The sequence below is a fragment of the Carcharodon carcharias genome, chromosome 3, assembly GCF_017639515.1.
Source record: "Carcharodon carcharias isolate sCarCar2 chromosome 3, sCarCar2.pri, whole genome shotgun sequence".
NCBI classification, from domain to species: Eukaryota; Metazoa; Chordata; class Chondrichthyes; order Lamniformes; family Lamnidae; genus Carcharodon; species Carcharodon carcharias.
Genome location: NC_054469.1, coordinates 18,259,390 through 18,272,854, shown reverse-complemented (window position 1 = coordinate 18,272,854; position 13,465 = coordinate 18,259,390). Strand labels below are relative to the sequence as shown.

The window sequence follows — 13,465 nt, the reverse complement described above, 5'->3', positions numbered from 1 at the left end:
GTCTCCTGGTTCTGGACATCTACCCACACCGGCTCCCACAATCAGGGGAAGCAGCCGTCCTGCATCTTACCCTGTCAAGCTCTGTAAGAACTTTGTACTTTTCAATGTCCTTGGACAGGAATGACACCCTGTGAAATGTTGACAGGCTGTATATATTTAAGGATCACTGAGCAGTTGATTCTAAATCGCCTTCAATGAGTAATGAGGAGGCAGTTGGCCACTTTGTGGTGGGAATGGTGAGGTCAGCTCTCCCGCCAATAATGCTTAATGTGTATGAGGGGTTTTTATGATAAGAAATTTATTCAATGATATGGGGTTTGCTGGCAAAAGTGGAATTATAGCCCAGATTACAGCAAAGAAGGAGGCTATTCAGCCCGTCGTGCCTGTGCTAGGTCTTTGAAAGAGCAGACGTGCTTAGTCCTCTGTCCGTAGCCCTGAAAGATCTTCATCCTCGAGTACCTGCCCAAATCCCTTTCAAAATTATTTATGGAATCAGCTTCCACTGCCTTTCCAATCCCGACAACTCTGAGTGAAATAATCCTCCTCATGGAATCATAGAACGATTTACAGCATAGAAAGTGGCCGCTCAGCCCATCATCTCTGTGTCAACCGAAGCAAAGCTATCCAGCCTAATCCCACCCGACAGCCCTTGGCTGTACTTCAGATGCATATCCAAAAAATTTTTTTAAATGCGTTGAGGATTTCTGCTTCTACCACCTTTTCAAGGGCAATTAGGGATGGGCAATAAATGCTGGCCTAGCCAGCGATGCCCACATCCCATGAACGAATAAAAAAAGACCCTTTCAGGCAGTGAGTTCCAGACCCCCATCACCCTCTGGGTAAAATGATTTCTCCTCAAGTCCGTTCTAATGCTTCTACTTGTTACTTTAAATCCATGCCCCCGCCCGGTAATCCTCACCGCTAAAACTCTCCATTCCTGTCAACATCCTCGTAAATCTCCTCGGTACCCTCTCTAGTCTGTTCACACCTTCCTGTAATGGTGACGACTGGAATTAAACGCAGAGCTCTAGCTGTGGTCTGGCGAGTGCTTTACGTAGTTTCAACATTACCTCCCTGCTCGCCCATTCTGTGCCTCGGCCAACAAAGGAAAGGGTCCCATCTGCCGCCTTAACCACCTCATCGACCTTCAGGAGTCTGTGGACGTGCAAGACCTCCAAGGTCTATCCATTCCGCCTCACTTCTCAGCATGTGACCATTTGTTATGTATTCCCTTGCCTCGTTTATCCTCACTAACCCGCGCTTCCCCAGATTGAATTCCCTTTGCCACTTTTCTGCCCACACGACAGGGTCCAGGGGCATCTTCCTGCAGGCGATAAGCTCTCTTCCTCACCATCAGCCGCCTGGCCAATCACATGGTTGTCTTTTCTTTTCTCCCCCCCAGGCTAACCAAATGTCTGAGCCAATGTCCCGACGAATCAGAGGAGTGTTCGGTGCTGCAAACTTCTGGGCTATTGTTTTGTACAACGTCCTTTCACTGAACAGCGTTGACTTTGCTGTACTGGTCGCTGGGAGGTTGATCCTCACTGGTAAGTTTTATCATATGGGGTGGGCTAATCAACAAGGTTTCACTGAGGTTGGGCGTAGGCAGGTTTACTTTGATGCCCATTGCCTCACGGACCCACCTTCCGGTATCCGGTGGGTTCGATTCTGTGCTGCAAGTCTCTGTGACCTGATAAGGCAGTGGATTGCAATATTGGGTTGCATTTACAAAAGGCTGGCGCAGGCATGATGAGCTGAATGGCTGCCTTCTGCGTCTAGGATTCCAGGGATGGTCTGCTCCCAGGCATCTGCCAATGCCAATCATTGCCCCGATGCCAGGAGAAGAGTGTCTAAAAGTGGGCATGGTAGAAACTCCCCATTTGATAATCCATTCAGGCCGAAGACCTCCACTCAGTGCCTCTCCAGAGCACTGCGGCTGAGGGTAGGAACCCTGGAGCTGGCAGATCAGGTCTCACGGTCTGGTGGCGCTGTTTACTTGCTGGCCTACCAATTGGCCTTGACCCCTATCACCACCTTGCCACATTTACAGTGCTACAGGTACCAGCTGGCAGCTCAGCCTCACCCATCTGGCCATTAATCACGCGAGGCTGGCACAATGAAGTGGGAGGGTATAAACACATGAGCCTGTTTGAATATGCACACTTTCAGCAGCGGTCTCTACTGCCGATCAGGAACTGAACACCCGACTGATAGTCATCTCCTTAACACTTCCCGCTGCTTGCACACACTGTTTTGTCACCTGCACACACTCTCTACCTGCCCCCTTTTCTCACTCAAACACACGGTTTTTTTTCTTCAGACCACTGTATTTTATACCACTTGAGGGAGAATTGCGGTTTTAAAAAAAATTATTCTTTCACGGGATGTGGGTGTCACTGACAAGGCCAGCATTTGTTGCCCATCCCTAATTGCCCTTGAACTGATTGGTTTGCTAGGTCATGTCAGAGGGGCAGTTAAGAGCCAACCACATTGCTGTAGGCCAGATCAGGTAAGGACAGCAGATTTCCTTCCCTAAAGGACACTAGCGAACCAGATGGGTTTTTACGACACAGATAAAGGATATTTGACCTATATTTTAGGACAATCAATGATAGTTTCATGGTCACCGTTACTGAAATTAGCTTTATATTCCAGAATTTCTTAATTTAAATTTAAATTCCACCAATTGACATGGTGGGATTTGAACCCACACCCCTAGAGTCTGAGTCTCTGGATTACTAGTCCAGTGACATTACCACTATGCCACTGTCTCCCCAGTATCACATGACTTTAAGGGTGACAGAAGGTGAATTGACTGGACCTTGGTCCTTTTTCATTTTGCAATTTTTAATGTTTAAAATGATTAATTGCCACTGTGTTTCTACCTGACATAACCCAGGCCACAGTGGACTGTGTTGCCAACAGCTTGATATTTCTCTGTGATTGATCATTATTGACAAGAAAATTTACAAGTGCTCAAGGTGCCCAGGACTGTACAAGAAAACAAACAGGTGATGTGAAAACGTGTAAAGAGCTGAGCTACAACCCAGTGGGTTGAATCGAACAGGACAGAAGAGTCTGTAGGAAGACATGGCAGATATCAAGTGAGGAGCTAGTCCTGAAATAAAGCTGCTGGAGATCCAGGAAAGAGACTTGCTTGATGTTCTTTTCCTGGAGCAAGCTCTCCTGCAGGCTACCTTATACAAGGGAGAAGAGAAACTGGCAGGAGCGCTAGGGGATGGTTAAATACAGGTCGAGTAACTTTACCAATACACCTGAAAACCAAACACATTCAAACTCCAAACGTTTTCAGTTGAACATGCTATGCAGTTAATTTGTATGTTAACAAAGCAATGTAATATTAAACTACAGGTATAATAAGTGTTAACAGGTAAGAAGTAGGGTGTGAGAGAGTTGGCAAATGGAGAAACAACCTAGTGTTTGTGGACTGTAGCTAGCCTAGGCTCAGGCTATTGTAATGTAAGTAGGCCTTGGATTACAATATATACGGTAGATCTGAAAGCCAAACTTCTCTGAATATCAAAATGTAATTGGTCCCAAGGGTTTCAGATAAAGGATACTTGACCTGTAATAGGAAGAAAGAATTTATATTTATATAGCATCTTTCGTGTCCTCGGGCAGTCCCAAAGTGCTGCAGAGCAAATGAAATACTTCTGAAGTTTGCGTGAGACACAGTAGACAATTGACACACAGTGAGCTCCCACAAACAGCAATGTGACAACGCTCAGATGATCATTGGGTGAGGGATAAATATTGCCAAAAACACGAAAAACTGCCCTGCTCCTCTTCAAAATAATGCTGTTGTATTTTTTACATCCATCTGAGGGGGCAGAAAGGACAATGGTTTATCATCTCACCTCAAAGAAGGCGCCTCTGTCAGTGCAGAGTGTTGGCCTGGATTATATTCTCAAATCTCTAGAGTGGGACCTGAATCCACTGAACTCCAGATGACTTGGAAGTGAGAGAATGATGCACTGTGAGACAAGGTTAACATCCTACATTTCGACAATTATACACAGCTTGGGTGAGACCTTACCTGGAATACTGTGTGCAGTTTTGGTCTCCATATTTAAGGAAAGATATACTTGCGTTGAGGTGGTGCAGCAAAGGTTCACTCGATTGGCTTCTGGGATGAGAGGGTTGTCCTACTATGAGAGGCTGAGTAAATTGGGTCTATGTTCTTTGGAGTTTAGAAGACTGAGAGATGATCTCATTGAAACAGTCAAGATTCTGAAGGGGCTCAACAGGTTAGATACTGAGGCCTTGTTTCCCCTGCCTGGAATTGAGGTGGTTCAGAGGAGGTTTAATAGGTTGATACCTGGAATGAGCAGGTTGTCTTCTGAGGAAAGGTCGGACAGACTGGGCTTGTTTCCACTGGTGTTTAGAAGAGTGAGGGGTGATTTGATTGAAGTATGCATGATCCTGAATGGCCTTGACAAGGTGGATGTCAAAAGGACGTTTCCTCTTGTGGGTGAGTCCAGGACTAGGGGGCTCTGTTTTAAAATTAGGGGTTGCCCTTATAGGACAGAGATGAGGAGAAATTTTTTTCTCTCAGAGGGTTGTGCGACTTTGGAACTCTCTGCCTCAGGAGGTGGTGGAGGCGGGGTCATTGAATATTTTTAAGGTGGAGTTAGATAGATTCTTGTTAGGCAAGAGAATCAAAGTTTATCTGGGTTAGATGGGAACGTGGAAATTGAAACACAAACAGATCAGCCGTGATCATACTGAATGGCAGATCAGGCTCGAGGGGCCGAATGGCCTACTTCTGCTCCTATTTCGTATGTTCATAGGTAACACAGTCTCAGGATATGAGACTAACCATTTAGGACTGAGCTGAAGAGTAGTTCCTTTACTCAAAGGGATGTGAATCTTTGGAATTCTCTGTCCCAGAGGGTCATGGATGCCCCATCGTTGAATATATTTAAGTCTGGGATAGACAGATTTTTGGTCTCCCAGGGAATTAAGGGATATGGTGAGTGGTTGGGAAAATGGAGTTGGAGCCCAAGATCAGCCATGATTGTATTGAATGGCGGAGCAGGCTCGACAGACCGTGTGGTCTACTCCTGCTCCTATTTCTTATGTTCTTATTAGGTTACTTATGGAGTAAACTGACGAACAGATTCTGAGCAAATGTGACTTAGATTATCTCCTAGAGGTGGCAGATTCACATTGCATTGATTCAGGTGTGAGTTTGCATCAAGCCTTCCACCGAACGTTTGGTTTAATTGTTCTTCATGTGATTCCTGTTCACACGCAAGTGTACTCGACAAACTGCAACCTGCATTTTTTTAAAATAGTGTCTTTAATCTGCCAGGCAGTGATAGGAGAAGCGTCTGTGGAATAACAGAGGCTATTCAGCCCATCGTGCCTTTGCAGGCTCTTTGAAAGGGTCCCCCTTTTCTCTTTTTTTAACGAAGGGAACTGAGTGAGGATTGAGGAGGTTGGAGTGCTCCTCCAATGGCACAGTGAGAGGTTGCGATGGAGGGGGAGGGATTCATGTATCAAAGCCACAAAGAACGTGTGGTAGGGAGAAGAGGCGAAAGGGGACGGCTGCTACGCCGATCTGCAGTATTAATTTGTTTTCAGGTGTTGCCAATTGAAAGGGACAGGAAATGTTATCACCATGATGGGGGTCATGGCTTGGCCTAAATAGCCAAGTGGTTATGGTACTGGGTTTGTAACCCCAAGATCAAGAGTTCAAATCTCACAATGGCAAACTATGAAACAATGTAACTTCATCTGAAACAGATGGAAACGGGTTTGTACTCGAAAGAGTTACAAAAGAAAGAGATGATGGGGGTCATGAACCCTCAGGAAGGTATAACTCCCAAAAAGCATCTCTCACTTTCTGCCATCTTGGAAGTACTTGGATTGCACCCGGTCTGAGCTGCAGGGGAGGGGTTACGTCAGGGTGTGAGATCTTTATTGACGCGTTACTCAAACGCAGTGAATTAACATATATGATTGGGTGGCCGGTACACGTAAAATCACGGTACAACGTTGTACTCTGCTTCCCTATTTTTGATTTTTCAGTAAGCGCTGCTGAAAAATCCATGTGCATGGAGCTGTGATGGCCTCCCTTGTTAAGTAGCGTGGCAATGCTTCACCGTCTCGGCTAAAACAAGAGAACGGCGATTTTGGGCAAAGTGCAGGAGGGGACGTCAGTAACAACAGAATTGGTGACGGGGAGGCGGGTTGGGTGGGTGGGTGGGGGGAGGGGTGGTGACTTGATGGTTCTCCATCTCCTCCCTAACCCACCCCATGGTCCTCCTCCTCCCCACGGTCCTCCTCCTCCCCACACTTCTCTCAGACAAGCACTGGTTTAATTAAAGTAAGGCCGACCTGCTCTTTGCAATCAGCTCCATTGCCCGTAAAAGCACATGGGACAAATGGTCTCCCTCCTGCTGCACTGAACGCTGCCACTTACCAGGCCCGAGAGTTCTGGCAGGATCCAATTTGACCCTTTTCACTCGCAGCTGAAGGTTTCTCGGTTAAAAAAGTATAAGTATTTTTTCTTTTTGGATCCGTTTCCAGGCTCTTTAGAAATTGTTTTTTTTTTCTCTTTTTTTTTAAAAAAAATATATAATTACAGGATTTCCCTGGAGCCCATTGAGTATCCTCTTTGTGACCTACTGCGGAGTTCAGTTGATCAAGGAGAATGAACGCAGATTGGCACTGGAAGCTGACAAAAAGAAAGTGGACTAGAGGACTGGCCAAGAGAGGAGAGAAAAAGGAGAGAGAAAAGCTTCCCTGTGAACAGTTAGTCAACTGGCCACTTGTGAGGTGTACAAGGAAGAAAGGCTTTGGATTGCACAAACCAGCACTTACCCGAATAACTTGTAACATGGCCGAACTGGTCAATCCCACTCCTTCCCTCCACTCCTACAGGGTGCGAAGAAGACTCCATTTGACTGTGGCCGGGATTTTCCGGCTCCGCCCGCCACCCGGAATCTTCCGGTCCTGCCAAAAGCCAACGGACCTTTGGCTGGCCGGCCGCATCCCCCACAACAGGGCCCGGCGTGGCGTGGCGAGGCCGGAAAATCCCGGCCTGTCAATCTTCAAAATCTGTGGGCCCTCATTTTAATAGCTCGATCCCTGTCCTGGAGAAGGCCATTTGAGCCTGTTCTCACCTTCCTCCCCCCGCCCCCCCCACTCCCTCGCACCACCGCCCTGTAGCAGGTTTTCAGGTATGTGGTAGGGAAAATTGCTGGGAAGGCCTTTCGGAGTTTTGTGGGTTTTGAACGGCAGGGATGGAATTGTTGACTAAAAGACTGAGAAATAGCAAAGAATCATTGTTCCCTAATTATTCAGCTGCGAACTTTTTCTCTCTCCGTCCATGTGTTCCTGACACTCCGCACGCCAGTAATTAGTTATTGTCAAAGATTTAATTTATTCTGTTCAATTCTGAAGTTTTATATCACAAATACATGGCATCTCGGGTTTATGTGAAGGATAACTATAGATAACAGACTGTGAGCTCTCGAACCTCTTCCTCCCAGTCTCACTGCTCCTTCGAGCTGCACTGGTTAATAAACTAATTTCTAAGCACTTCACAGACGTAAGAAAAATAAATGCAAAGTTGGACTCATGCCTTAGTTTCCTGTGGTTTTTTTTTCCTCTCTCTCCTCTCTTCTGAGGGCTCTCACCTCTGAGTGCTTCACCCGTCATCTTGACCTGTTTACTGTTTATTTACGTCTTTCCTGCTCTGCTACAGTTGTACAGGGCTTTGGTGAGACCACAACTGGAGTAGTGTGTGCAGTTTTGATCTCTACATTTAAGGATACTGGAGGCGGTTCAGCGGAGGTTCCATAAGACCTAGGAGCAGAAAATAGGCCATTCGGCCCATCGAGTCTGCTCCGCCATTCAATCCTGGCTGATAAGTTTCTCAACCCCATTCTCCCGCCTTCTCCCCGTAACCTTTGATCCCCTTACCAATCAAGAACCCATCTATCTCGGTCTTAAATACACTCAATGACCTGACCTCCACAGCCTTCTGTGGCAATGAATTCCATAGATTCACCATTCTCTGGCTAAAGAAGTTTCTCCTCATCTCTGTTCTAAAAGGTCTTCCTTTTACTCTGAGGCTGTGACCTCGGGTCCTAGTTTCTCCTACTAATGGAAACATCTTCCCCACGTCCACTCCATCCAGGCCTTTCAGTATTCTGTAAGTTTCAATCAGATCCCCCCTCATCCTTATAAGCTCCATTGAATATAGACCCAGAGTCCTCAAACGTTCCTCATACGTTAAGCCTTTCATTCCTGGGATCATTCTCGTGAACCTCCTCTGGACCCTTTCCAGGGTCAGCACATCCTTCCTGAGATACGGGGCCTAAAATTGCTCTCAATATTCTAAATGTGGTCTGACCAGAGCCTTATAAAGCCTCAGCAGCACATCCCTGCTTTTATATTCTAGTCCTCTCGAAATAAATGCCAACATTGCATATGCCTTCCTAATTACCGACTCAACCTGCAAGTTAACCTTAAGAGAATCCTGGACTAGGACTCCCAAGTCCCTTTGCACTCCAGACTTCTGAATCCTCTCCCCATTTAGAAAATAGTCTATGCCTCTTCTTCCTACCAAAGTGCATGACCTCACACTTCCCCACATTGGATTCCATCTGCCACTTCTTTGCCCATTCTCCTAAACTGTCCAAATCCTTCTGCAGCCTCCCCACCTCAATACTACCTGTCCCTCCACCTTTCTTTGTATCATCTGCAAACTTAGCCAGGATGCCCTCAGTTCCTTCATCTAGATCATTAATCATTAAAGGTTGTGGTCCCAACACTGACCCCTGCGGAACTCCACTAGTCACCAGCCGCCATCCTGAGAAGGACCCCCTTATCCCCACTCTCTGCCTCCTGCCAGACAGCCAATCTTCTATCCATGCTAGTTCCTTGCCTCTAACACCATGGGCTCTTATCTTACTGAGCAGCCTCCTGTGCGGCACCTTGTCAAAGGCCTTCTGGAAGTCCAAGTAGATAATATCTATTGGCTCTCCTTTGTCTAACCTACTCGCTACCTCCTCAAAGAATTCTAACAGATTTGTTAGGCATGACCTCCCCTTGATGAAACCATGCTGACTTTGCCCTATTTTACCATGCACTTCCAAGTATTCTGAAATCTCATCCTTAATAATGGACTCTAAAATCTTACCAACGACCGAGGTCAGGCTAATCGGCCTGTAATTTCCAGTCTTTTGCCTCACTCCCTTCTTAAACAGGGGGGTTACATTAGCGATTTTCCAGTCCTCTGGGACCCTCCCTGACTCGAGTGATTCCTGAAAGATCACCACTAACGCCTCCACTATCTCTTCAGCTATCTCCTTCAGAACTCTGGGGTGTAATCCCTCTGGCCCAGGCGATTTATCCACCTTCAGACCTTTCAGTTTTTCTAGCACCTTCTCCTTGGTAATGGCCACCATACTCACCTCTGCCCCCCGACTTTCTTGAACTTTGGGGATGTTACTCGTGTCTTCCACCGTGAAGACTGACGCAAAGTACCTATTCAGTTCCTCCGCCATTTCTTTGTTCCCCACTACTACTTCTCCAGCATCATTTTCCAGTGGCCCAATGTCCACTTTTGCCTCTCTCTTCCCCTTTTCTATCTAAAAATACTCTTGCAATCTTCTTTTATATTACTGGCTAGTTTACCCTCATATTTAATCTTCTCCCTCCTTATTTCTTTTTTAGTTGTCCTCTCTTGGTCTTTGTAGGCTTCCCAATCCCCTGGTTTCCCACTGCTCTTCACCGCATTGTACGCTTTCTCTTTAGCTTTTATGCTGTCCCTGACTTCCCTTGTCAGCCATGGTTGCCTCGTCCTCCCTTTAGTATGCTTCTTCTTCCTAGGGATGAATTTTTGCTGTGTCTCCCAAATTACTCCCAGAAACTCCTGCCATTGCTGTTCCACTGTCTTTCCTGCTAGGCTCAACTCCCAGTCAATTCTGGCCAGCTCCTCCCTCATGCCTCTGTAGTTGCCTTTATTCAGCTGTAATACCGTTACACCTGATTCCAGCTTTTTCTTCTCAAATTGCAGGGTAAATTCTATCATATTATGGTCACTTCCTCCTAAGGGTTCCTTCACCTTAAGCTCCCTTATCAAATCTGCCTCATTGCACATCACTAAATCTAGAATTGCCTGTTCCCTAGTGGGCTCCACCACAAGCTGCTCCAAAAAGCCATCTCGTAGACATTCCACAAATTCCTTTTCTTGGGATCCACATCCAACCTGATTTTCCCAGTCTACCTGCATATTGAATTCCCCCATGATCACTGTAACCTTGCCTTTCTTACACGCCTTTTCTATCTCCTGGTGTATCTTGTGCCCCACATCCTGACTACTGTTCAGAGGCCTGTACGTAAGTCCCATTATGGTTTATTTACCTTTGTGGTTCCTCAACTCCACCCACACAGATTCTACATCATCTGACCCCACGTCATTTCTTGCTATCGATTTAATTTCATTTCTTACTAACAAAGCAACCCCATCCCCTCGGCCAACCTGCCTATCTTTTCGATAGGATGTATACCCTTGTATATTCAGCTCCCAGCCCTGATCCTCTTGCAGCCATGTCTCCATGATGCCCACCACATCACACCTGCCAATTTCAATCTGCGCCACAAGCTCATTTACCTTATTTCGTATACTGGTTCACTCAATTGGTCCTTGGGATGTGGGGGCTCTGATATGACGAGAGGCTGAGTGAATTGGGTCTATGTTCCCTAGACTTTGGGAGAATGAGATGATCTCATTGAAATGTACAAGATTCTGAGGGGGGTTTGATAGGGAGGATGCTGAGAGATTGTTTCCACTGATCGGGGAACCTAAAGCACAGTCTCAGGATAAGGGACCAATCGTTTTGGACTGAGGTGAGGAGAAATTATGTCACTGGAAGGGATGTGAATCTTTGGAATTGTCTATCCCAGAGGGTTGTGGATGCTCCTTCATTGAATATATTTAAGGCTGGGACAGACAGACTTTTGGTGTCTCAGGGAATCAAGGGATATGGGGAGCAGGCAGGAAAATGGAGTTGATGCCTATTGGGAGGGCATTGTTTACAGATTGGTTATGTCTTAAAGAAGTCTCTATTCTTTCGTAGGTTAAATGTAAGTCTTTAATAACTAACAGAACTATTTACACATGTACGTAAGAGAGTACAAGCTAGAAGCTGTCTCCACATTTGGGTCTATACACACTTCCGCTCAGCACCACCTGACCCGGGGTCTGGGTCATGTGCCTTCTTACATCACTGTGTGGGTGGTACTGTACTCAGTCCCACATTAACCCTATATGTTCCAGACCCCTTACATTACAATACCCAAGATCAGCCATGACCGTATTGAATGGCGAAGCAGAGTCAACAGGCCATATGGTCTATTCCTGCCCCGTTTCTTATGTTCTTCACACACCATGTTCTCTCTACCTCTCCTACTATTATCAATATAATTTTTTAAAAATAGACTAGTATTTTTATAGTGCCTTCCATGACCTCAGCATGTCCCAAAATGCTTTCAAAGTATGATCACCATTGTAATGTAGGATAAGCTGCAGCCAATTTGCACAAAGCAAGATCCCACAAACACAAGGAGCATCTGTAATTAGGTGTTGGGTGAGTGATAAATATTGGACAGGACACCAGGAAGGAGAGACTGGGCCACTGAGGCCTCTTGACAGTGTAGCACTCTCTCAGTACTGCTCCAGAGCATAGCCTAGAATTTTGTGTTCAAACCCTGAAGTGGGGCTTAAACCCACAACCTTCTAACTCAGAGGCGAGCCTACTACCAGCTAAAATCACCCTTGCCACCATCCCCAACTTGGCCATCCAGGCAGATATCAATGTTTTTCATTCTCATTAGACAATTCATTGGCCCCCACCTATCCCAGTTCACTGTGGAATGCCAGAGGCTCCCAGTTTTAAAGGTATTTGCTCACCTTTTAGTGTCTCAGGTCGTTCTACACTGTAGCCAACAGGGAATAGGAATGACTGGATTGGTCTACAGATAGCCAGCATGGACTTGATGGACCGAATGGCCTCCTTCTATGCTGCAATGACTCCATGACCTCAAGAGTATAGGTTTGATCTCAGACATGTTTATGTAATGATGAATCCTACTACTCTCGGGGTGTTGATCATGGAAGAATGCAGTGCTAGAATTGTCTCTAAGTGACAAATTAAGACAAGTTAGCTGAAGGTAGGCGGATGGGCTGAGCTTCTAGGATTGCCAACTGCAATTAAATGTATTCCTGGAAGTTTCATCAGGTGACTTGCTTCATGTTTTTTCCATTAGTTGGCCGACACAGTCATCCTTATGATGTACTGCCTTCCTACACCAACTGGAAAGCAAAAAGACTCATTACCCAACTGATATTTGATTGTTATCCAACCAGCCTTTTCTCTTTACCAGTTGTAAAAAATGTTCAAAGAAAATGACAAAAGAAAAACCATCATTTTTAATGTCCCTCTGGTTTTTCTCCAGAGTTGCCCTGAAAATTGATCTTCAATCCGTGGAAACTCCAGGTCAATCCTGGAGGGTTGGCAACCCTAGCTTCATCTCGAGTTCCTCCCCCCGTTCCAGCCTTTGGTGGAGTCTCAGTCTCCAGGCTCAGTCCTGGTATCCAGGCCCAGCTGTCTGTCTCAGGCCCCCGCCCCCCCCGCAGTGATCTCAGTTCTAAGTTCCCTGTCTCAAGCCCAGACTCAGTCCCGGCCCCCCCAGTCTTGTCTAATTTCTCGTCTCCAGTCACACTTTTCAGTCTCAGTCTCACATATTAAGATAAATATGAAGTGAGGTCGGTGTTACCCGAGATTAAAACGCACAGAACGTGTTTGGGTAACTGTTGTGTAACAAAAGCTCGTGACCCCCAAAATCTCATCTCACAACACCACCCCCACCCCCACCGGAGGTCACAGCCTACAGTTTGGGAAGCCCTGGTCTCGTCCGTGAAGAAGGTGTAACCCGCTGATGAGTCAATTGGATCTCTGTTGAATCGCTGGGGCAGGTCATAATCTGGGAGGGCAGAGTGACAATGGCAAAGCAGATTGAAAAGAGCGGACACCTTTCCCACGTGTATAAGGGCATAACTTTGGTCAGATGCTGAGAATCGCTCATTCTTTTAACCTTCGAAACGGGCCTTCCGACAACAGAGGGATAGGCGAGGGACAAGTATCGCTCCCAGACATCATAGCTTAAAGCAAAGGATCCAGGCCGGATAAAAATGACCCAGACTGGAAATTAGTCCAAGGGGTGGGAATAATAATTTTCCTCAGGCACTTTGTCTTGTCAAGTCAGACACTAAAGCTGTCAACACTGGGCAGGTCACGATGGTAAAATGTTCAATCAGAAATCCACTGAACCAGAGGTAGTAAAATTGTTCCTCAGATAGGCTGTAGGGGTCACTCAAACAACAGTAATAATGTCCCTCGTGGCTTGCTTTGCTCTAACTTCATCC

The 13,465-nt window shown here is 46.2% G+C and overlaps 1 protein-coding gene across 3 annotated transcripts in view; it reads left to right on the top strand.

Moving 5' to 3' along the window:
• Window positions 1–7,610, top strand: part of LOC121276215 (protein-cysteine N-palmitoyltransferase HHAT-like protein) — a 69,017-nt gene extending 61,407 nt beyond the window's left edge. For all 3 annotated transcript variants that reach the window (XM_041184382.1, XM_041184384.1, XM_041184383.1), the window contains 2 exons: window positions 1,403–1,547; window positions 6,614–7,610. In XM_041184382.1, the coding sequence (XP_041040316.1) occupies window positions 1,403–1,547; window positions 6,614–6,726 (258 nt within the window). In that variant the 3' untranslated portion in view covers window positions 6,727–7,610. The remainder of the gene's footprint in view (window positions 1–1,402; window positions 1,548–6,613) is intronic.
• Window positions 7,611–13,465: the final 5,855 nt, after the last annotated feature.